The sequence below is a fragment of the Pithys albifrons genome, chromosome 5 (assembly GCF_047495875.1).
Source record: "Pithys albifrons albifrons isolate INPA30051 chromosome 5, PitAlb_v1, whole genome shotgun sequence".
Taxonomy (NCBI): Eukaryota; Metazoa; Chordata; class Aves; order Passeriformes; family Thamnophilidae; genus Pithys; species Pithys albifrons.
The window spans coordinates 1,134,783-1,158,092 of NC_092462.1; the positions used below are offsets into that span (position 1 = coordinate 1,134,783).

General features: G+C 48.7%; 1 protein-coding gene and 1 long non-coding RNA gene across 4 annotated transcripts in view; one reads left to right on the forward strand and one right to left on the reverse strand.

Annotated features, from left to right (window-relative positions):
- The window catches only part of LOC139671997 (uncharacterized), a 54,297-nt gene extending 33,846 nt beyond the window's left edge, over positions 1-20,451 (forward strand). For all 3 annotated transcript variants that reach the window (XR_011697839.1, XR_011697840.1, XR_011697838.1), the window contains exons 4-5: positions 243-322; positions 20,034-20,451. This is a non-coding gene — a long non-coding RNA (uncharacterized lncRNA). The remainder of the gene's footprint in view (positions 1-242; positions 323-20,033) is intronic.
- LOC139671996 (interleukin-8-like) lies at positions 847-1,988 on the reverse strand. Its single transcript, XM_071555314.1, has 3 exons — positions 1,925-1,988; positions 1,621-1,756; positions 847-934 (listed from the first exon to the last, which is right to left on the reverse strand). Exons 1-3 carry the CDS (start codon positions 1,986-1,988, stop codon positions 847-849), a joined length of 288 nt encoding a protein of 95 aa, XP_071411415.1.
- Positions 20,452-23,310: the final 2,859 nt, after the last annotated feature.

The window sequence follows — 23,310 nt, forward strand, 5'->3', positions numbered from 1 at the left end:
TTCCAGAATCCTCTCAGTGTCCTTTCACAAGCCATTTTTTTTTGCCTCTGTTCTGGTGTCAGTGGTTTCTCTCCCACATAATGACTAAAAGTACTGTTGTCAACTAACTGCAAACCAGGGAGCCCATACAGTAGGTGCTGTTAAAAGGGTGGCTGTAGGAGACAGGAGGGGGTGAGGTGCTGGGTCAGTCTCCTATTTTTGTCTGGCTGGAAGAGTTAGGGCGTTTTTCTTCTTTTTCTTAGAACACTGTCTCAGGTTTGGAGTTAGCCCTGGAAAGAAAGAAGATGGGAAAGGAAACAATTAACACTTGCCTATGGAACAGGTAAGACTTGCTGGCATTGGCTGAAATCCACACTTTGTGCTTCTGTGCCCAAGCCCCTGAAAAGCTGCAAGTGACCCTGAGAGACGCTGGTATGTCATGAGCTTTTCACAGTGGACTTGCATAGTTTGATGCTTCACTTGGCAAATGAAGCCTAATTTTCCTCTCATGTATCCAAATGCCAGGGGTCTGACAAACTGATTGTTGCTCTGTGCCACTGCAAGCAAGAGAAAACCAGTCAGCTGATGCCTGGATTTCCCGAGCAGTTGTGCTGCAGGCTCTCAAAATGCTCCTGCCTTGGGAGAGATGAGGGTAACGCTCCCCTGGGGTGTGTGGCACAGCAAGGATTCAACAGCTAATGCTACAATTAAAGCTCAAAGCAATCACAGTGCTTGTCACAATTAGTGAGCACAAACAGTAGTAACTGCCTGAGGAGACAGAATTCTGGAGCACTTCACCCCGCGTGTGTTTGGGAGCCCAATTAAATACCGGTTTTCAATAAGCTGTGCTCAGTGAGGAGCAGTGACTCACTTGTCCAGGATTGCCTTGATGATCAGCTTCACCCAGGGAGCAGTGGGCTCCAGGCACACCTCTCTGCCACCCTTCAGAGTAGCTCTGCAACAGGGCAAAAGGGAGGGAAAAGGCTATTTAGTGAATTCCAGGGCAGTGCCACTTTGCTCTCATCTAGGTGTACAATTCTAGGAGTACAATGACATGTTCCCCCTTTCAGCTGTACCACTTGAGGCTGTAGCCTAACACAAAGGGGTTTTTAATGCTTTAGTATCTTCTCCTATCTACTTGTTTGATGAATTTAACCACTTGCAGGACTCTCGCTCTTTTCAAAGCTGCTGCTTGTCCCTCCCCAGCTTGCTTTGCATTTGTGTGGTTTTTTAACTGAAGGGCTAAATCTTTTCATCTTGATTCAGAAATTGTGCTGTTACTGGTTACAGTAGAAGTTCTAGACTATGACCAGATTATGCCAATGCTGCTATTTTCATTGACTTGAGCAGAAGTGTGATCATTTTCTTGACCTGGCTATTGAAACTGATGTTCTGATCACTTGCTCAGAGTGGCTCTGTGCTTTATCTTTTCACCTGCTGGCAGAACTCAGTTTTACAGAGTTATTTGCTGCCTGATGACAGCAAGTTTAGGCCAAAGTACTACCAAGTTGCTGCTCTGTGCCCTGAGCAGCTGAGCCTGTGGCTGGTTACACCTCCCAGAGAACACTCACACCATCCTGAGCACAACATCTGCTTCCTTCACGTTAAGTAACTGTTGTGAGGATTTGCAAAAGCACTTACATGACTTCAACATTCTTGCAGTGAGGTCCAGCAGGGCTGAGGTTCACGTTTTCGATGAGCTTGGGGTAGATGAACTTGGAGTAGGTGTCTATGCACTGGCACCGCAGTTCAATGGCTGAGCGTGCCGGGGCCTTACCTGCAAAACAGAGGAAGGTGGAGTGTTTCCACAGGCAGCACAGCATGTTCCCTGGGCTGGCAGCACTAGGAGGGACCTTTGCTGCCCTGGTCAAACAGCACAGTATCTCCCCACCAGCACCTGGCCTGGCCCTCAGTCCGGTGAGAGCTTTAGGAGGGGTGTCCTTACCTTGTGTTCCCAGTGCTGAGATCAGGAGCAGGGTCAGGGCAGCAGCCACAGCCTTGGCCATCATGATGCCTGAGAGTGCCTTCCTGGGGTGTTCTGGGCCTGGCTCTGTGGTGGGTGAGCTGGGGCAGCTGCTGGGCTGGCAGTGCCTGTGCCGTGGGGCTGCCTTGCTTATATGGGGCCCACACCACACGTGGGTCATGCCCACGGAAACTCCGGGATGCTGCTCTGCTCTGACTCACAGGGCTTTCCCTTCCTCCCCACTACATCACCTCTCACCAGCACAGAGCACTTGATCAGTAAAGACAGACAGAACTGCCCTGTACTGAGCTGTGTGGGGTCTGTAGGGGTTTTGTACCTCTCTATGGTGATAATTCCCTTCTGTGCTCACTTCATGCTGCGTTAGCTCCGTGACCTTCCATCTGTGTGTCTTCAGCCTTGGACTGTTTTTTCATTTTAAGACCTGATAGAAGTAGGAGTTAATAACTGTAGAAATGATAGATCCTAGCTCCCCTTGTCCTTGTATTAATTTACATTTAAAAATAATTATATGCTGAGGTGACTTCTGCAGAACCACTGACAGTGTATTTTTTGACAAATTCAAATTAGCATCACTGGAATAAGCAAGAGAATCCAGACTGACTGTTGCACCACTGACAACATACAGAATATATTGTTAACATATGATGAACTGCTTTGCCTAATAAGCAACATTTTTACTAGCAGACAAATGCTAAAACACAAATGGGCTTTATTTGAGTGAAACATTAAGGAATGCCTTGTTATTCCTCTGCCAGGTACTGGGGAAGTCAAAGGAGCAAAGCACAGGGCCAGATAGGAATGAATGTAGGTTATTTTTCTCTGACTGATGGTGAAGGACTCAGAGATTCACACAGGCCAGACTGAGCTGCACTTACTGTGCCCATGTGTGTCAGTGTCTGGCCACAGATAGTCCTAGGGCTGTGTCCTGAACAAGAGCCCAGCAGGAGCTGAGCTGTGGGATTCAGCACGTGGGTCCTGTCGCTCTCCAGCCTGCAGGGAGCACAGCTGGGTTAGTGAAGGGCACTTGGTTACAGCCCTGTGTGCCACACCAGAGGGGCCTGCTGAGTGTCCTCCTCAGCCACAGCCACCAGCACAGCCAGCAATGGGTAAGAAAAAATGAAGTGTCTTTGAGAATTATCCCTGGTAGTTTTGCACTCTGAGCTTGGTTTCATTTGTTGCCTTCTGATTCTTTTAGGGGGAAACAAGAAGCAGGTATTGATCCTCATCCTTGATTTCCTGCTCCTTCATGGTTCTGTTGGCCTTTATCACATCTCCTGGTCCGTCTCTCTTTACAAAGTGTTGTGCTGTTGCCTGAGAGCAGCATGGACTGGGTTGTTCATTCCTGTCTCTGGACTTTTTGTTCCCCCTGACACTCTCTTTCCATGCACAGTAGGCTGTTTATAGAAGTGCAAACTGGGGCATCCTGGAAATGTCTTCTGGGCTGCACACAAGGAGAAGATGGAGGGATGAATTGCATGGCCTATGGAGAGTGCATTTCTTTGCCAAATAAACCCAAGAAACTGTTATTCCTCTTGAATTTCCCCAATGATTTTCATTATCTTAAAGATATAATTCTTGTTTCTGTACTCCATGTGCAATTCACCTTTTACCCTTTGCCTTCTTTGTGCAAAACCTTCTGCTTGTTGAGTTTTAAGGAAACTTTACTTCTGCTTTCTTGGTGCTGACAGATCAGAGCTTTGTGGGTCTTGTGCATTTTCACTCAAGTCTAAAGCAAGTTTATCATAGATAACATAATGGTGACTGTAACAACCCTTGATATGGAGCAGGGGGAACAACTGAGCACTGTTCTGGAGGCTTTGGCTGGTAACTGAAGGTGGTGAGCACACTGCTCAGGAGTGGCTGGCAAAAAACTCACAGTCAGCAAAGACAGAATTCCTCTTGGGTTACAGAGAGAAGTCAGGAAAGATGAACTCCAAATGAAAAGATCACGTCTCATTGTGAACTGTGTGACTGGGTGAAAGAGAGGAGCTGCTGTTGTAATAAATCTACAAGGACCCAGTTTGGGGGACGTGAGGCAGGTGAATGAGAGCTGCTGGATTGCTGTGCACACAGTCTGACTGAAGAGAGTCGTTCCTGAGCCTCAACTAGGAGTGTCACAAGCGATATCTGGGGGCCTCCAGCTGAATAAACACTTCTCTTGTCAGAAGGGTCATAAAAGAGCACTGAGCACTTCCATTGTCCTGGCATAAGAGTCCCTTCAAAGCCACCAAGCAATAAGATTCCTGAGTCCTGAGGAGCTTATCAGCAGTGTATGACACACAGGAATGCACTGTCTTGTGTCCAGCTTTTGACACTGATGTGTGGCTCAAAACTCCCTGTCCAAACCACATGGCAAACTGGTACCTGCTGGATCCGTTCAAATCCCTCTGCAGGTGCTCTGGCAGGCGTAAAATTCAGTACTTCCACTTACCAAAGCTTCCACATCAGTTGTGCTAAGGCACCACCAAGGGCAGGAGAGAGCCTGAGGTACCAGAGTGAGACCACTGGAGTTTCTCAGATCATTTTCTGTGTGCTCCTGCCCAACCTTCCCTGTCTTGTGAGTGCCCACAAAATTTACATTTCCTTATGCTCACATGAGCAGTGAGGAGTTTCATTCCCCTGAGGAATCCTTTGCAATGCCCTGTCCTATCATCTCCCTCAATAACTGTGCACTGGTATCTTTAGAAATCCTGACTCATACCTGGAATTTTACATCCAAACATGTAAAAGATGATTTAGAAATTGCTGAGCAGCTGAGTCAGTCCCAGTGACCTGATGGGTTTTTTTTGAAAAAGTAATAGATTCAGCAGGAAAGGGTCATCCTGCTTGACCTTTAGATTTCCTGCAGGAAAATTCCTCTTATTATTTTCTTATACTTCTGTGACCCTGCATGCAAAATCTATCCATACTGTTACTCTGCAATAGGAAAATACCTCAGCTTCTTTCTGGCTTTTTTTTTGTGGCAGTCTGGGTCTCAGTGTCATCTGTACTTTGGCTGACTTGAGAGTCCCAAACAGAGAACTTGCTTGTAGTTACCAATGCCATAAGTCTATGTCTTTTTCTCCTAACTATTCCTCAATTAGATAGAAACACCCCCCCCAGGGTTTTAAGTTTGGCAACGTCACTCTGAATGACTTTTGTACAAACGATATGGAGCAAAGGGCTGTAAATACAGATCCAGCCATGAGATCCACATTTAGTATCCATCTTCTGATGAGCTCCAGCAGTGTCTGGGTCAGCCCTCTCCAAAAATATTCATTTTCTTCTGTTTAGTTAATGTGCAGCTCTGCAGGCCTGGCTTGTTTTGCTGTACCTTCCTTCTCAGGAGGAGGTCACTGAAATTTGGGGGCTGCCTCCTCCCCTCTTCCTAGAGCTGCTTGTCATAGAATCATAGAACCACAGAATCATGGAATCAGCTGGGTTGGAAGAGACCTCTGAGATCATCGAGTCCAACCCTTGATCCAACCCCACTTTGATTACCACATCATGGCACTCAGTGACACATCTTTTCATCTTAAAACCCTCCAGGGATGGTGAATCCATCCCCTGTCTGGGCAGCCCATTCCAATCCCTGAGCACTCTCTCTGCAAAGAATTTTTTCTGCTCTCCAACTTCAATTTCCCCTGGCAGAGCTTGAGCCCATCGTGCCCCCTTGTCCTATTGCTGAGTGCCTGGGAGAAGAGACCAACCTCCACCTGGCCAGAACTTCCCTTCAGGGAGTTCCAGACAGTGCTGAGGTCACCTCTGAGCCTCCTCTTCTCCAGGCTGAACACCCCCAGCTCCCTCAGCCTCTCCCCACAGCACTTGTGCTCCAGTTCCTTCTCCAGCCTTGTTGCTCTTCTCAGTTGGGTTGGAAGAGACCTCTGAGATCATCAAATCCAACCCTTGATCCAACCCCACTGTGATCACCAGCCCAGGGCACAGAGTGCCCTGGGCTGGTGATCACAGTAGGGTTGGATCAAGACATGGTGGATTCTCTGTCCCTGGAGGTGTTTCAGAGGACACTCAGTGCCACCTCCAGTCCCTTCTCCAGCCTCGTTGCTCTTCTCTGGCCCCGCTCCAGCCCCTCAATCTCTTTCCTGACCTGAGGGGCCCAGAACTGAACACAACACTCAAGGTGTGGCCTCCCCAAGGCAGAGTCCAGGGGAAGGGTCACTGCCCTGGGCCTGCTGGCCACACTGTTCCTGATCCAGGACAGGACGCCCCTGGCCTTGATATTCCCCACCATTAACAAGGATGGAATGGCCTCTCTTCATCCAGAAGTGCAGGGCCCGCGGCAGGTGTTACAAAGGTCACTGTAAGTGCTTTACAAAGTGTTCATTAGTCACCAAATTGCCCGGTGTTCTGAGAAGAGGGATGAGAGCAGAGCTGCTGTGCCGCAGCACGGCTTCCTCCCCGCGCAGGGGATCATCCCTGTTCCTGGTTCTGCCGTGTGGCCCGTGAGTGTTGCTGCAGGGGAGCTCAGTTGCAACATCTGCGCTGGTGAATGTTTTTTTCCACCTACGCTGCTGATGAAATCTCTGGTTTAGAGGCAGGAGAGGCACTTTCGACTCGTGTCTCGAGAGGAACTGGCAGGTCCCTGCAGCAGCAGAGGTGCTCCATGAGCACAGTTACATAACACACCCCAGCCAGCAGTGCTGCCCCTCTCCTGAGCTCTGCCGGCCACCTGGGCTCCCAGGGTGCGTCCTCTGCCTGCCCTGCATCCCACTGCTGTGCACTGAACACTCCAGCCCTGCATCCTGCATGGAAAACAGCATTCAAGTCCCATAGAACAGAACAAAATCCTTCCTTTTATTCAGCACTGGGAACACAGGGGATAATTCCACCAAAGATGTTCCACGAGACTTTTGTGTTTCCAGGTGTAAATACTTAGTTACAACTGATAACCCCTCCCCAAAGTTAAGCAGGATATTTTGGGTGACTTCTAACAGATCTAATGGGCTGCTGTTATCTCTGCAGCCCTTTATTCCCTTTTAACTAAACAAGGTTACAGCTCCAAGCCTCAGCCTAGACAGGTTTTCTGATTTATTTCTTACGGCTTAGCCTCTAATTTAAACAAGTTTTTATTTCTTAAAGTTCGTCTTACAGCTACAGGGTTGAATTCCTCTTTGTCTAAAGCTCTGCGTGGTTAAGAGAACTGACAAACCTGGCTACAAGATAAAATCAAAAATTAATCTAAAATACAAAGTTAGTACAGGTCTGATTAAAATTAGTAAAGACGATATGATTTTATGGGGAAGGGATAAAATCCTTTTTCTTGAGGGGTCCCTGAATCCATGTGGACTTCCAACATTCCCTGGTGGTGATGCTGAGCTTTGCTTCAGCAGAGTCCCTGAGCTTCCAGTGGAATGTTTCTGCTTGACTCAGAGCTTGGTTCATGTTCTTCAGTGGTCTGAAGGAATCCAAAATTGCAGTCCTTTTTTCCTCTGCCCTTTGGCTGATTTACAACACGATCTAAAGCCATTTGCTGATAAAGATTGATGGAAAATATTGGCCTTCGTGTATTCCTGGGTTTTTCCCAGCCATGTAGCAACTACATAGGAAATGAAATCATCTCCAGAAAGGGAAGTAGTATTGGGAAAAAAAAAAGAGGAAAAAAGAGAAAGAACAGGACAGGATGCTGCCTGAAGCGTGAGCAGGATGTCCAGGCTACTCAACATGCAGCAACTTTTTCAAAGAACAAAGGTGACCACTGCGGTTTAATTGCATTAGTTGCATTTTTAAGAAAAAACAATTGCAGTAGGATTGCTCAGGGACTTTCCAGTGTTGCAGCTGGTATCACCATCCATTGTCCTTCCTATTAAATAAATACCTTTTCTCATTAATCATCATAAGTGACCAAAAATCAATTACAATACAGGAACAAAAGAATTACTCAGTAAAATACTTTATTTAATGTAACAATGCGAAGACTTCCCGGTCTGAGCAGAAACAGTAGCTGAGAATCAGGAAAGGACTGGAGAAGATATCTGGGAGTAGCACTTGTTTATACTCTTTCCCTGACCCTCTGGCCTCCCCTTTGCCAGCCAAAATCCCATCATCTGCCCCCAGATTAGAAGCCTGTGTTCTGGGCAGCCTGTACCCTGTGGAGGGAGGATAAAATAAGGACATTTTCCCCAAAACTGTAGTATTTGCAAAGCTGTCAGCAAAGCAGAACTCACAACCCTGAGCTACATTGCATGGGTGTTGCAATTCTAATCATCCTCGTAGTGGTGTAAATCCAGAATAAATTACAACCCATGGAGTCAGGCTGCAGTCTGAAGAGAACAAGGTGCTGGACCCAGAGGCAGGGACATGGAGCAAGGCACAGCAGCTCCCAGGGGGACAAATGGAGTGCACTGGCCTCAGACTCCCTGTGTGACTCAGCAAGGCAGTTTGATTTCCAAAGCTTCAGCTGTCTCGAGGAGAGATCAGTGTGAACTGGAGACAGAGGGCTCATTGCTACCTGCCCCTGAGGGAAAGAAAGGTAAACACAGAAGGGCTTGGGGAGCAAGGGAAGTGCAGCTGCCTGTTATCCATGGGGGCCTGTCTCCAGCGGGTGGGAAGGTGGCCCCTCATGGGACTGTCACTGAGCACACCATGTGTGTGTCTGCATCACATGGAACCAGGGGACACTTTCCAGCTCCTTAAACAACAAGCTCTGGCACTGGAGCTGGGGGGCAATGCTCCCAGAGGAGTGTCCAAAGGGAACAAACACATCCCAGGGAATCTGCTGCTGGTCTGACACTGCAGAGACAGCCCTGACTCCACACAAGTAACTCTTTCTGGGAATTCAGTTGTGCTGCTTTATTTACAAGCTGAATGTTTGCCCTGCTGAGTGCACAGCCTTGGTTTCTGCAGATGGACAGGCTGTGTTTGCTTTGATTTCTGCTCTGTTGGTTCTCAGCATTTGCTGTGGCAGAGATCGGTTTCCCCTGTAACAGGCACAGACAGGGGGTTGTGTTGCACCTGAGCATTCCACTTCTTCCTGCAGTTGTTCCAGGTGCTGGACAGAGGTTGGGAAGGTCAGCTGTGATGGGAACAGACCCCAGGTCCTGTCTCTTCCCACCCAGTCCTGCTCCTCAAGAAAGAAGAGCAAAGCCAGCACCTCCAATGCCTGCTTTTCCTGCTTGGTAGCACTGTGCTGGAAGGTAATGGTTTTCAGGGAAATCAGACTCCTTTTTCTTGCCACTGGGTTTCCCTCCTCTTCCCTTCATTTCATATGGTTTAGTTCCTGTATGAAATGAAAAAACCCAGGGAATAATTTACATTATTTGACTACTTGTCAGCCCCTGCCATGGAGAACTTCCTTTAACTCCAGTAGATTTTGTAACACTTGATTGGAAGTCCAAACAAACGTTGCAGGTCTGGCCTGTTTGCCTTCTCCCACTCCTCACAGGTATGTGACAGCAAGGCAGAATTCTTGTGTGACAGGGGGAGTTTGGGAACAGGCTGCTTTCCACAGCACTCACAAGTAGCTCTCTGCATTTGTAAAGGCCCAGTGGCACAAAGATGGAATTCACATTGTTTAAGCCTCTGTAGATTGCAGACCCACAGCACTTAAGAAAGCAGTTCCATGTGTGTATAAAGTATCTCAGATATTGCAAACTGGAAATTTAAAACACCATTATTTGGCACTGTAACTGCCTAACTATCTCAGTTATAGACTGAACCATATCTCCTCTGCACACTGAGTTCCCAGTGCATTGGCATTTCACCCTGGTGCTTTGGGGAAAAGGATGAAGCTAATCTTTAACTCTTCAAAAGAAAGTGTCTGGACGGTTGAAAGGAGTGATTTGTAACCTCACCTAAACACAGCCTACACAGACGGATCTTCATCTGGGGTAGATCCTATCTCTGTGTGACTGATTGATGTCTGTGGGCCTGGTGTTTGCCCAACCACCATCAGCCAAGATCTGAGCTGGCTTGAACTGGCTTGTCTCTGTTAGAAATGGAATTCCTAAGGTGTGCCCCGAACTTGTGAAAGCCCTGATGTCCCTTTGCTGTTCCTACCCTATCCCATCTTCAGTATTAGGCTTGTGTGTTTTGTCCTTTCTGGGCTTGGATGCTCTTTGGATAAAAGGCATCCTCTCCTCTTTATTCTAGAAGTACTTGTCACTGGGATCCAGTGAAAGACATGGGAATTACTCTTGTACCTCCCTGTTTCTCCTGCTTGCAGGAGCTGATTCCCTCTCTCAGGAAGCAGTGTGGACAGCAGGGAGAACTGGACCCATTTGGTTTGGCATAACCAGCTGTGCTGCTGTGTGACACACACCTGCAGTGGTCGATACCAAACATGTGAATATTTAATGTAGATCAAGGATACAAACCTGCAGCAAGGGGTTTGATTTTCCCCAGCACCTTTTCCCTGAAGGTCTAACAATACCTGTTTGTTGGGTCCAACCAGCTGAGGTGTCAATCCCAGTACAGTTAACCAGGAAACCATCCACTATGAGCACAGGCACAGAGCCAAGTGTTTAATCACCTATAGAAAGCGATATCCCTTCCCCATTCCTCTAAAGCTTAATGCCCTCTGGAGAGCTTGGGAATGGGTAAGAGTCACTCGGAGCTTCGATTCCAGCCAGTGCTTTATCCTCTTCATTTCTGAAGTGGCATGTAGGACTGTCAGTCACACATACTGCTCAGAAAGCATCACAGTTCCTCAGGAAACTGCTGATTCTTCTGCAGAACCCCCAGACTCGGGCAGTGGTGGAGGACAAAACTCCTTGGGTAGGAAGGTGCCCTCCATAAGAGTTCCTCATAGACTGCCATAGAGTACTTGTGAAATACAACAGACCTGGGGCCTTTCATCTTGGCTAAACTTGGTGTTTCACCTCCTTCTTGACTTTGATGAGGTTTAAAGCGTTCTCTCCTGGAAAGGTTTTCCTCATGTGTTCTGTTTTACTGTTCCTCTTGAGGCACTGGGCTGGGCTGAGTTCTGCCAAATGCAGTAACACTCTCACAGCCCTTTTCCATGCCTGCTCCTGCTGCACAGGAGCTTTGCTGCTGCCTCTGGTGCCTGCACTTTCGGTGCTGGTTGCACGTGGAGTGTGATGAGTGACACCAGCCCCCATGAGCAGAGCAGGCCCAGCAAACCCTAGCAGTGGGGCACAAACAGTTCTCAGGCCTTAGTGACTCAAAGAGTGATTACCAGGTGCTCAGGTTTGGGTTGCACTCCAGTGAGGGACATATGACAGCACTTTTATCAGGGAATGGTTACTAATCCAGAGTTTGAAAGCAGTTTCCTTCCAGCTAATGTTGCAAGATGAGCAGGATGTGCACTTGTTGACTTGAACGTCACTGTTCACCCTTCACACAATTTCCTCAAGTACATTACAGAGGTGGGGGAAAGGGGGTAGGTACAGGCCTGTAGACTTTTGTTATTATAAACTGTAAGTATTAAGGATTCTGTTTTAAGGTATAGAATTGGACAGGACGGAGGAAGTGAGTCCTGGAGTGTATTTGTTGAACTTTTCAGTCTTTCATGCCCAGTTTCAAGGCAGGGCTCATTTATCCAGAAGCTTTGAAGTGGATATCCACTGAGAATAAAGAAGCTGATGTATTCTCTATTGCCCTGGTGTCAACAATCCTGCCATGATAGGCAGGCAGATCCTGTCCAAAACTTTCCAAAACCTGCCCAAACAAAAAGAGTAGTGCTTTGCATCATGTACTTTCTTGATTTGGCATTTTGTGGTCCCTGTTTACGAAGTTGTGTGTCATGTCCTAAACTCATCCCAGTGTACCCTGAAAGGAATGCTTGGAATTCCATATAAGCCAGTGCACGTTCTATCCTTTTCACAGCCCAGTCTGAAAGGAAATGCCAAACCTCATGGTAATAATTTTCCAAAAGAAATTCCAGATGAAAAGCATGTGTCTGTAGCAGAAGGCATAAAGGCCTTTGCTTGGTTTCCAAACACAATTTTTGAGTACTTCTGTGATTTTTTGACAGTAAGAAATGGAAACAAGGTGGCACAAGTTCAGACAATAAGTGAATTGCTTCTCTTCTGGAAATACTAAAAATCACACTTTATTGTTCAGACAGAACATAAGGCAAGTTGTGTTGCACCATGGTGAGTGCCTTGGAGTCCTCCTTGACTGGCCTGTCTTTAATTTCTTCTTGGAACCAAAGACATTTCCCAATCAACAGCTATTGTGCTGTTTTACTGTGATTTGGGCAAATTAACTCAGAAAGGAATAGTGGTTCTCATTAACAAGCAGTCCAGTCCTAGTTTCAGTGGAGGACTTTTTGGACCTCCTTTGAGGTCTGGTAAGTTGGAATGGGCTGAGATTTCTGAGGTGCTGGTCATTACAGACACATTCTTTTCATTGCAGTGCTGGCCATTTTGCTTTTGGGGTGATTCTTCTTTTTTTGGAGAGGGTCTCCTTTTGTAATCTGGCTCCATGGCAGTGCAAGAACTGAGGGGATGGTGCTAGAGCTGCACTGCAGAAGTGAGAAGGAGAGGCCAGGAATGAGGAAGTCATAGAAACATCTTAGTGGCTTCCCCAAAACTGTGTGTCAATTAGTGTATGTATGTATGGCCAAACTTCGTGAACGAAGATTTGGGCAGGGCTGTCCCCACATGGCTGTGCCCTTCCAGCCTGTGCAGTGGATTTTAGGTGAGGCTCAGCGTGCACAGAACTGGCCCCACGTTTCAGTCCTGGGGTTCATCTGCCACGGCCGAGCGAGCTTGGACAGTGCCAGTGAAGTCCTCAGGACTAGAACCTACAGCCCCCGGCATTTCCCAGGAGGTCTCCCATCCAAGTACTAATCCGGGGCTGACCCTGCTGAGCTTCCATCTGACGGGATCGGATGTCAGGGAGGCATTTAACTGCCCGTCAATTAGTGTAAATCATTAGGAAATGATTTAGAGTGATCCCCTGCAGGAAGCACCAGACATGCCGTGTTAGCTGGCAGGGAATTTCTGCAGGATTGGTAGTGCATGAACCAAGGCACAGAATTCCTTATGTGTGCCCTAAAGCCTCAAGGAACTAAGGCACTGTGAAGTTAGGTCATACCACACAATGGAATTGTGTGGAATTCTCAAACTCATGAAGCTCCTTTCAAAGTGAACCATTGCAGGGACATCCAGCGGCCACTTCTGTGTCCTTCTTGTACTTGGAGGCAGGGACTTGGCAATGAGTTGCAGCAGGACAATGAAATCCTCCCTGCATCATGTTGCAGTGCCCTGGGGTGGCAGTGTCAGCCCAGGAGCCCTGTGTGCAGGGCCACCTCTGCTCTGGTGGCACACAACAAGGACACTGCCAGCTTGGGAGAGCCATGGGGGTCTGTCCCTCAGGACAGCAGGGCATGTGGATGTTCCGCTCAGTGAGGGTCCCTGTGCCCCGAGGGGGTGGCATTTCACCACACTCAGCCCCAGCTCCTGGTGGGGCACATCAGTGGGTTGGGAGTAATCCTGTCTCTGGAAGTCGATGCATTAAAAGCCCTTTCCCCTGTAACCCCAGCAGGCAGCACACTTAGAAGAGCCAGGAGAGTGCACCCTCAGGGTGGCACCTCAGAGCCCGCAGTGCAGGGCTCGCCGTGGGCCATGACTGCAGCGCCGGCACCATCCCATGCCCCTGCTTGGGAAGGGTGTCTGCAGTAACAGGCTCCTGGCCTGCAGCTGGGCATTTGCACTCTGCCTCAGCACCCCAGGTAACAGCAGAGTGCCTGAGCCCTGAGGTGCCCTGGGCACTGCCCTGCTGTGCTGAGCCACTGCGACAGAGCCCTTGCACACCCCCAGCCTGCACGACCAGCAGCCAAAGGCAAGGATGCTTTTGTGCCAGGAGGCAAAGAGGTGGCCTGAATCACAAAGCTGAGATCCCAGTGTGGATCTGAAGCTCCCATTCCCCAAACTTCCATTCCCATGTGGGTGTTTAAACACAAATTTTGTCTAAGGATGTGACATCACTTTGTGATGTGCCTGTTTTCTGGTTGGTGTAACCTGGCAGGGCATGTGGTGGTAACAGGAAATATGAAAGCTCCACAGACTGAAGCTCCCTGTCTCCTGGGAGATGTGTTGGAGCTACCAAGGCTTTCTGAACCATTTGTGGAGTTCAGCAAAAGAAATACTCAAATATAGGCTATGAAGAAAGGTGAGTTTAAAGGCCTTGAGAACTGTGTGATTGAAGATGTGAGGTGTAAATATTCCTCTTTTACTGAAGAATATATACACTGTAAAATACACAGCATGGGGTATGTGGTTAAATAAAGAATTGGTACAATTCTCAAACACAAGTAGTACAGAACTTGGACAATGTAACTGCAACTGGCTTATCTTTTTTTCAAAAGTTGGATTTGGGAGGAGCCAAGTGTACTTGAAGTATGGATTTAGAAGATCTTTGAAAGAAACATCACCTTCATTCTGTGTATTTTGTGTGAAATGGTGCAAATTATGGGTACAAACTTATCTTTAATGTTTCAGGCACTTTAACCCTTTAAAAGGGAATCCTGTAAATCTGTAACTTGGAAAAATAGTGTCTTGCTTTCTTCCTTTCTGGAGTAAATCTACCTTATAATCCTTTGGAAAGGATTCAAGCAAGTTCTTTCACCCGCCCTGCACTTCATAAACAAACGAACTGTCACAGCAAAGCAGGGGTTGGGGTGGATTGTGGTTTTGCTGCACCCCTTGGAGGCAGGAAATGCAGCCCCAGGTGACACAGTGGTTCTCAATGCAGCCCGGTGTGTTCTGGCAGCAGTGCTGTTGTGGCTCTGCCTGGGAGCCCCTCTCTCTTCCTGCCTGGAGCTGACACAGGGCACAGGCCCGGGGAAGGACTGGCCTATTTATTTCTCTTCTGCATTACTTGGCCTGTTGCAAGGCTCTTATTCACCTCACCGAGCTCACTGAGGGGTTTTCCCTGTCCCGCCTGGGTGATCTGATATTTTTCACCCCATTTCCCAGGCATTAACAAGGTCCCCGCAGTGCAAACACTGTCGAGACTGGCTGCTGGTCCGTGCTGCATTCCTGTCCTGTGTGCATCCTGCACCAGGCTCTGGCTGCACAGCTTTGGTGCTGCTGGGTTGGGAGGTGTCAGACAGGTGAATGGTGGAAGCATCTGAGCATTCAGTGACCGGAGAGCCCATGGGAATATTTGACTTCCAAAGGCCAGAAGAAGCATTAGATGAGAAGACACCAATGAAAACAGTGTGACAGGAGGAGAATCTTGTTCCTTAGCTCAGAACTAAACCCACAGAATCCTCCTGAAAGCATCTTTGTGAAAATGGATTGTGGTGCAAACTGTCTCCCCTGCTACTACCTGAATTTAAAACCATTTAAATATTTCTAAAGTTATTTCCAATTAATATCAACATCATTTTTTATATCCTGAGTGAGAGAGCCCCCAGGAAATCCTGTCAGGAGCCAGTGCTCAGTGTTGCAGCAAGTGGGTGAGTGGCAGCAGGTGGATGTTGGGGCCAGCAAGGACCTGAGGGACGGGGAGCCCAACCCCCTGACCCAGCTGGCAGGGCACTGCCCAGCTCCTCCTCACAGAGCCTGAGCAGGGAGTTCAAAACAGGACAAAAGCTCAAACCCAAGAACAATGGCAAAGGCCAAGCTTGAATGGGTTTCTGGGCCCGTGGGCAAGAAGGGCTGTCCAAGGGTGTCCCAGGTGAGGCTCCTCAGGGCTGCAAAGGCAAATTGCTGGAGCAGTTTGACAAGATTATTAAAGAAATCAGCTCGTCATACCTTCTGTGACCTTCCTGATTTCTTTCTGAATCTTCCAAACAGAAAAAAAATCCCAGTATTTCTGAGCAGCCAAGGAAAAATCCAGATGTTTTCCTTCCAGTTATGGCACAGCAGTAAAGCCCTTGCTGACTGTCTTGGCCTTGCATGTTTAAATGACAGCTGAGCCTTAGGGACATATCCCTGCTTTTTGGGAATGGTGTCCAACATCTGTTCAGTGTAAGCAGGCCTTTATTCCTCTGCTGTGTGAGGTTCCCTGCTCAGTGCCAGGCACTGAAGGATTTCAGATCTCATGTGCTTGCTCTGGGCCTGATCTGCCCCTCGGCAGTGGCGGCAGAATTTCCCACTGTGCCTCATGGTCCTGTTGCTTGGCTACAAATGCCCCTGGGTTTGCTGAGTGCCTGATTTCAGAATGCACCTCCTGTTGTGACTGTAAGCCAGGTATATTTGAATCTCAGGGGCTCAAGATCATGTCTTCATTCAGAACAGTCCCTGCCCATGGATCTCACCTTTCCTCAGGCTTGGGTCACTAAGGATGAAGTTTTAAACTAAATTTATTCATCCTCCCAAGCCAGGGCTGTTCCACAGAGGCAGCTTGTTACTACTTGCAGCCATTGCATATTGTTTTATAGAGAAATTGCTTTTACTGATGTAGCAGAAAAAAGAATGAAGGGAAAAACAGGCACCATGAAATTGTTTTCCCTGACACATTTTGGTCTGGTATTTATTTTTGGAAAAGATACCATGCACTCTCAGATAGAACCAGGAGCATTGTCAGTGAAATACATGGCAAATGTAGAATAAAACCTACAACAGAACACTCGCCACTCCTGGAGACTTGGAACTGCCTGTTTCAAGGCCATCCCGTGTATTTTAAGAATCTGCCACAATACAGTGTCCACACATGGACTTAAATTGAGTTCTTCGGGACTGCTTTGACCAGGAATAGAACCAAGTGCTGCCCACGTGATTTTCAGAACTAGTGACGAAGAGATACTCATGTTTTATTTCATGGGAAACAGATTAATTTCTGTTAGTGGGACCGGAAGCACTGAAGGCAACCTGCAGGAGCGAGTCCCTGCACGCACACACAGACACCCAGGAAATAGCAAGCTGCTGACTGGTAACTGGGCCTTTTCCCTCACACACAAGGCTGGGCTGTGCTGTTGGTCTGTTGGGAAGTTTGTGCTGTGTCTGTTTCAGACACATCCCTCTGACCCCAGAAATTCCCAGGTTGGCCCTGTGGGTCAGAACTGGTTGGAAGCTCATGGTGTTCATGAGATGTGCCATTCAGCAGCCTCAGTGCCAAGTGTCCAACAGACAGGGGGAACAGCCCAGGATAAAAGGCAGTATCGCCCCTTCCTGGGGGTGACCCAGTGCTGGGGTGCCTCCCAATACCACCATCTCAACTCACAGATCCACTCAATAACATCCAGCACTACTTATGTGATCTCAGTGTTGGATGGGAGAAGACATTCTGTTTCCTTTCAGTCCAATAACTCATAAATCTGCAAGCTGAAAAACAGAGTATTTTCCTGTTCAAACATGGGCAGAAGCAGCCTCTTGTTCTTAGAACAGAACAGACCAGAGTGGCCCTGTCCGTTTCTTGTTTTGCCATTACTTGGCATTTTTGGTCCAGAGTTTTTGCTTTAATATTTGGCTTTGCTGGGAGTGTAGGGATTTCTCTTTGCAAATGATTCACTATCAACCTCAAGCAAGGACTCTGTCACTTCAGTTTCTTCATCCAGCACCAGTTATCTTTCCTGTCCTTGAACCATTGTAGTGTTTATAACCAAATCTGAACCTTTCCTGCTCTTTTCCTGCTCTTTTTTCTTGAGCAGGACGGTCTGAAATTACCACTGAGCCCGGACTGATTTTCTGTTTCCCGTGAGCTCCTGCAGCCTCAGAGGCAGCACGGGCAGGGCAAGGCTGTTCAGCGTGTGCCAGGCGGTGTGTGAGAGGCAGCTGGACCTGCGTCCGTCCTTCTGGCCTGCCCAGGGCACTCAGCGCAGGGTCCGCCCGCGGGTACCGCTCGGGCACCCGGGAGGGTTTGTGGGCGGGCACCACCATCTGGTGGCCGCGTCGGGCACAGCAGCCACTGCCACACCGAACCCAAGAAAAGCTGCATAAACCTTCCCCACCGTTTCAGGTGTAGTCCTGTCTTCGCTGTCTCCATCCTCTGTTCTCATTTCTACTTATTTGCCACCACTTACTGGTCTGTAGTTTTCCAGATTTCAGAAGGCCTTAGAACCGAGTAATTTGCAGGCATTGTCCCAAGGCGGGTGTAAATGAGAGCTTTGGCAGCAGCTGTGTTTGATCTCCACATGTAACATGCTGGAGCCAGTGTTCATCTCATGCTTTCCTTTGGACATTCCTTAAACCTTGAAAGCTCTAATAGCCTCTATAACTCTGTTTAATTACATGAGCCCTTAAAACATCTTTCTAGCATAAACAGAACAGTTCTATTTTCTGCACTCTGGTGACCGATACACAATGCTGATAGCTCTGACAGTCATATCCCCATGGGAGAGTATATTATTTCAACTCCATCATGTTAAATGCAAGCTTTTGTCAAAATTACTTGTGTCAGCCACCATGAGGATGTGGAGCCGCTGGCGCGAGGACCGCGAAGCGCTCGGGCACCGCGGGCGGGTTTGTGGGCGAGCAACATCATCTGGTGGCCGCGTCGGGCACAGCAGGCACTGCCACACCAACCCCAAGGCGCTGTTCAGTTATATGAGCCCTTAGAACATCTTTCCAACATAAATAGAACAGTTATTTTTGTTCTGCACTCTGGAGTCAACAGAGCATGTTACAAGTGGTGACCGATACACAAATGCTGACAGCTCTCACAGTCATATCCCCAGTGGGAGAGTACGTTTATTTCAACTCCATCACTTGGGTCACAATCACTTCTGTCAGCCACCACAGGAGGGATGTGGAGCTGTCGGAGCGGTCCCGCTGCAGCGCTCGGGCACCGCGGGGCATTTGTGGGCGAGCAGCACCATCTGGTGTCCGCCTCTGGCACAGCCGCCACTGCCACACCAACCTCTGCCCGTGTGGCCCCGCGCTGCTCACCTACAGCGAGGGCATTCCACCCGAGCTGGGCACAGACTGCGCCACGAGAAGGTTATGCTGTCACCAGGCAGCTGCTCCGAGTACGGCTGAAGTTGTTCCCCGCTGTTATCCCTCGCTGTGATCACATATTAGCATGGATAGATGCGATCACCAAGAAGGATGTGGAGCTGCTGGAGCGAGTCCAGAGAGGACCACAGAGGTGCTCCAGGGCTGGAACCCCTCTATTCTGGAGCCAGGCTGGGAGAGGTTGGGGGACCCACCTGGAGAAGAGAAGGCTCCAGGGACACCTGAGAGCACCTGCCAGGGCCCAAAGGGGCTCCAGGAGAGCTGGAGAGGGACTTGCGACAAGGGATGGAGGGACAGGACACAGGGAATGGCTTCCCACTGCCAGAGGGCTGGGTTAGGTCTAATACTGGGGAGAAATTCCTGCCTGTGAGGATGGGCAGGCCCTGGCACAGGGTGCCCAGAGAAGCTGTGGCTGCCCCAGCCCTGGGAGTGTCCCAGGCCAGGCTGGACAGGACTTGGAGCAACCTGGGCTGGTGGGAGGTGTCCCAGCCCTTGGCAGGGGTTGGCACTGGGTGGGCTCCAAGGTCCTTCCCACAGTGGGAGGTGCCCCAGCCCCTGGCAGGGGGTGGCACTGGGTGGGCTCCAAGGTCCTTCCCAATCCAAACCGCTCTGGGACTACACGGAAGCGCCGCGGGCTCGGGGTGGCGCCGTCTTGTGGTGCTCGCGCGCCACTGCAGCCTAATTACCCCGAGGTTAATTGCGTGTCCGTGTCTGTCACAGCACTGCTGAGTGCAGTGAGATATCATTGTTAGAGCTGGTATTGCAATGGCGGGTTTCTCTGGATAGAGACTGACAAATGTGTAATCAGAAGTGTTTGTAGTCTAAAATCTGTGTCATGAAAAGGTCAAGTACTAAGGAACGAGCTCAGTGTGAGATAAGGAGTTGGCACATGACATAACTTTTATGACATCATTTCTATACCAAACTTTTGAATACAATTGTATTTATCCAGTTTATTTACCAAGGAAGACTTGCAATAACATGTTTTTCTGGAAAGTGACTTGCTGGAAAATAGAGCTAAAGGAAAACATAAGAAGATAGGCAGGCAAAATGAGAGCTGGGAAACAGAAATGTTTACATTCCCTCCTGACAAAATCCAAAAGACATTTTGGTTTTATTTCAATAGGTAAATTAAGTATAAAATATACATTTTGCAAGACAATTTTTAAGTTACAAAATTCTAATTCCCAGGTGAGGCAAACCAGGATCATTAAGGTGAGTAATGACTTCAGAGCACTGACACAGAAACCTTGTTTTTCCTTTTCTAGCATGGAGATCTGTGGGTGTCATTCCCATACAAAGTCCAGTACGCTGGAAAAGGAATATCCTGCACCTGGCTGGGCCTTCCTTGGTGGTGGGGAGAGGAAGCAGGACGATCCAAGCCCAGAAGAATGCTGCCTCTGATGACATTTCAGGTGACAAGGGCAGCTGTCTCTGACCAGCAGAGACAAAGGACTATCCCTCTTTGGAAAACACTGTAATTGTAGTGTGAATCTGTGATGCTGGATGTCAGGAGTGATGCCAGGCTTAAACACTCACACTGGTCTTGTGAAAATGTTTGTTGATCTGTGAGGCTTCCATTTAAATTTCACAAGATAATCCTTAATTTGTTACATCAGTGTCTGAAATGCTGGAATTTATTGCTGTAAATGAAGGCTGGAAATGGCAGTGCTGACTCCTGCACCACCTGGGGCTGACAGGCAGCACACAGGTGAGCCTCCAGCTCCCTGCCATATCCCTCCAGGAATCAGCTGGGCACTTACTCCCCACATGCAGTTCCTCTTTCTGCAATAAATTTGCATAACATTTCATGCCTGAAACTGCTTCCATTCCTGCCCCTGTTGGAACCTGTGCTCTCTGCACGGACCAGGGCAAGCTCAGCTTCCAGCTCGGAGTCCTACAGACACTTTTATTGCCAGGCAGCTGTTCATCTGATTGCCTGTCCTCTGCTGGAGCCTGGCTCTGTCTCACCTGGAGTCTGGTGCCCTGTACTCCTTGGGAGAGCTGGGGCCACCCCATGCCAGAGGCTGAGTCTGCATTCCCAGTGGGCAGCTTGTTCAGCTCCCCCCCTGTGAGGATGTGTGTGCTGCTGGGAGCTGGAGGCAGGAGGCAGGTATTGCCCCCGGGTGAGAGTGACAGCCTCAGAGGATCAGATTCCACACGGGAACACACACCCTCCCAACAGCTGCACAGGCAGGAATATTTCCAGAATTTCAGCATCTCCTAAACACCTACTGACTCGTTGATGTTGCCTGGCACAGGCATGTAACGGAGGGAGACGGGTTTGTGACCTGCTGAGACGACTTCACAGAAGTTACTGCAACAGGCAACTTTATTCATCCGCTCACAAAACTCTTATACACTTCAAAAGCTGAATTCCTCCACAGCTCAGCCACCTTGGCACTGATAATTGGTTAACAATGCTGTTTGCATGACAATGCCTGCTCTAATTGGCCGATTACACACATCTGTTGAGAGGGTGGCAGGAGCTGCTGACCTCATTAACTAGTCCTTGAAGCTATAACACGCTAAGTACAGAAACAAGTTCAATACACAACTCACACTTTAGATCTAAGAGCATATGAAATCCCAACACAGGCAGAGCTCACAGTCCAAACCAGGTGGGGGCTTCATATCCCACCGTGTTCCACGTGCTTCTGTTCTCATCTGGATCTGTTTTTCCAAAGCCCTTCTAGGCCAGAAGGACATTGAGATGCCCTCACCAATCAGATCAGATTTGAGCCCTGTTAATTCCCACAAAACCTACTGTAGGCTGTCAGTGTGTGAGCCAAGCACTGCGAGGGGTTGGCACCTCCAAGTCAGAGACACGATTGTTTCCTCCAGTGCCGCTGAAATGCCACCGCCTCTGCCCTCGAGGGGACACTCAAGTGCCACCCTGTGCTCTAGCACTGTGCTCAGGAGAACTGGGGCCTTGGATATCTGAGTGAGAAGGAAAATGTGATCCATGCAATCAGACACTCAGGAGAAGACCAGGAATGTGACACAGTGAGTATATAAATGTATTTACTCCTGACAAAACGTGCTCAACAGCTGAATGCCCCAAGGGGTTGTTTGATATTGTAAAGGAAAAGCAGCACTGTGGAAGGCCAGGAGTGATGCAGAGCAAGCAGCTGCAGGGTCTGAGGGGGGATTTTCAGTGAGCAGAGCTGAGGAATGTCTGTGTCAGAGGGTGAACTTTCTCAGAGAGGAGTCACGGGGGTCTGCCCAACCCACCCAGCCCAGGGCAGAGCCTGGGTGAGTCAGCCCCAGCCTGTTCTGCTTTGCACTTTCTCCTTCATGCTGCTCTCCGTGCTGCTGTGAGGCTTTCAAGAGGAAATTCATAAGTGTCAGGGATGCTTCCAGATCATCTGCTCTGCTGTCTGGTTAGATGTCTAGTGCAGTACAAAAACTACCCAGTTTTTGTTGGGTTTTTTTCTGAGCAGTTTTTCTGATGCACTTCAGGGCTGTTACTTTCAATATTCATTATAGAAACACCTTTCAGGTCTCAGATGTTGCTGGTTTTACAGCATCCCTGGCATGTTTTGTGCTCAGCACCCAGTGCAGAGCTGTGAGGAATGTCTGCACTGGGCAGGGGCTGCCAGCTCAGGAGCCTGGGCTGCTCACACACATTCCCTGTGCCCACCAGCCTTTGGGGCCCTGCTCCATAACCACAGAGCAAAGCCAACCCAGAGCTGTTCCTCACACTGGTGTTGCACTCCAATATATCTCTGGGTGTTTTGCTGCAGGGACAAACTGTCCCCTTGGCTGTGCAGGAGAAGCTCTGGTGCAGAACACTTGGCAATTTGAATCCTCCCATTTGTACACAGCCTAAACAGAAGTAACAGAAAACATGACAGGCTAATTTGCAAGGGCAGTTCCAGCTGCAGGAGGTGAGTCTGCCTTCCCAGGGATGATGGTAACACCTTCAGGTCGGGATTGAGGCCTGAATCTTCCCCCAGACACCTGGAAGTAGAACTTTGATTGTGGTGAGTTGTGGACTGACATTTTTTGAAGGATTAGAAAAGAGGACATAGTCCACAGGATGACTCACCTGCCTTAAGAAAGAAATAATTAAAGAAAAACTGCATATGGGAAAAGAGACTCAAGGGCTACAGTCACCTGGTCTCAACTGGCCACGACTGAGGAACACTTAGAGCATGAAAGAGGCCTGTGAGGCACAGACAGCTGTTTCCTGGTGTGTGGGGATGGGAAGAGGTTCTGGTGGTGGCTGTTACAAGTAAGGGAGACCAGGGGTTTTCTATCCTGAAGGCAGAATAATCCAGATATAGAGTGACTTACAGAAAAAACATGAGGAATTTATGGTTTATGTACCTCAGAAAAATCTGTGTCTGGAAACCTTCAGCATGGAGGAGCTACAGCTTGTAAGTGCTGTGCAATTTGGCTGGGTGTGATGAGGTGCTGATGTTACTCCTGGCTGAGCTGTAATGTGTGACAAGCTGTGTGACTGCAGCTCTTGGGGACAGGGCAGTTCCCTCTGGTTCTGCCCTCTGCAGTATTTTGTAGCTGCAGGCAGTGCAAATCCTG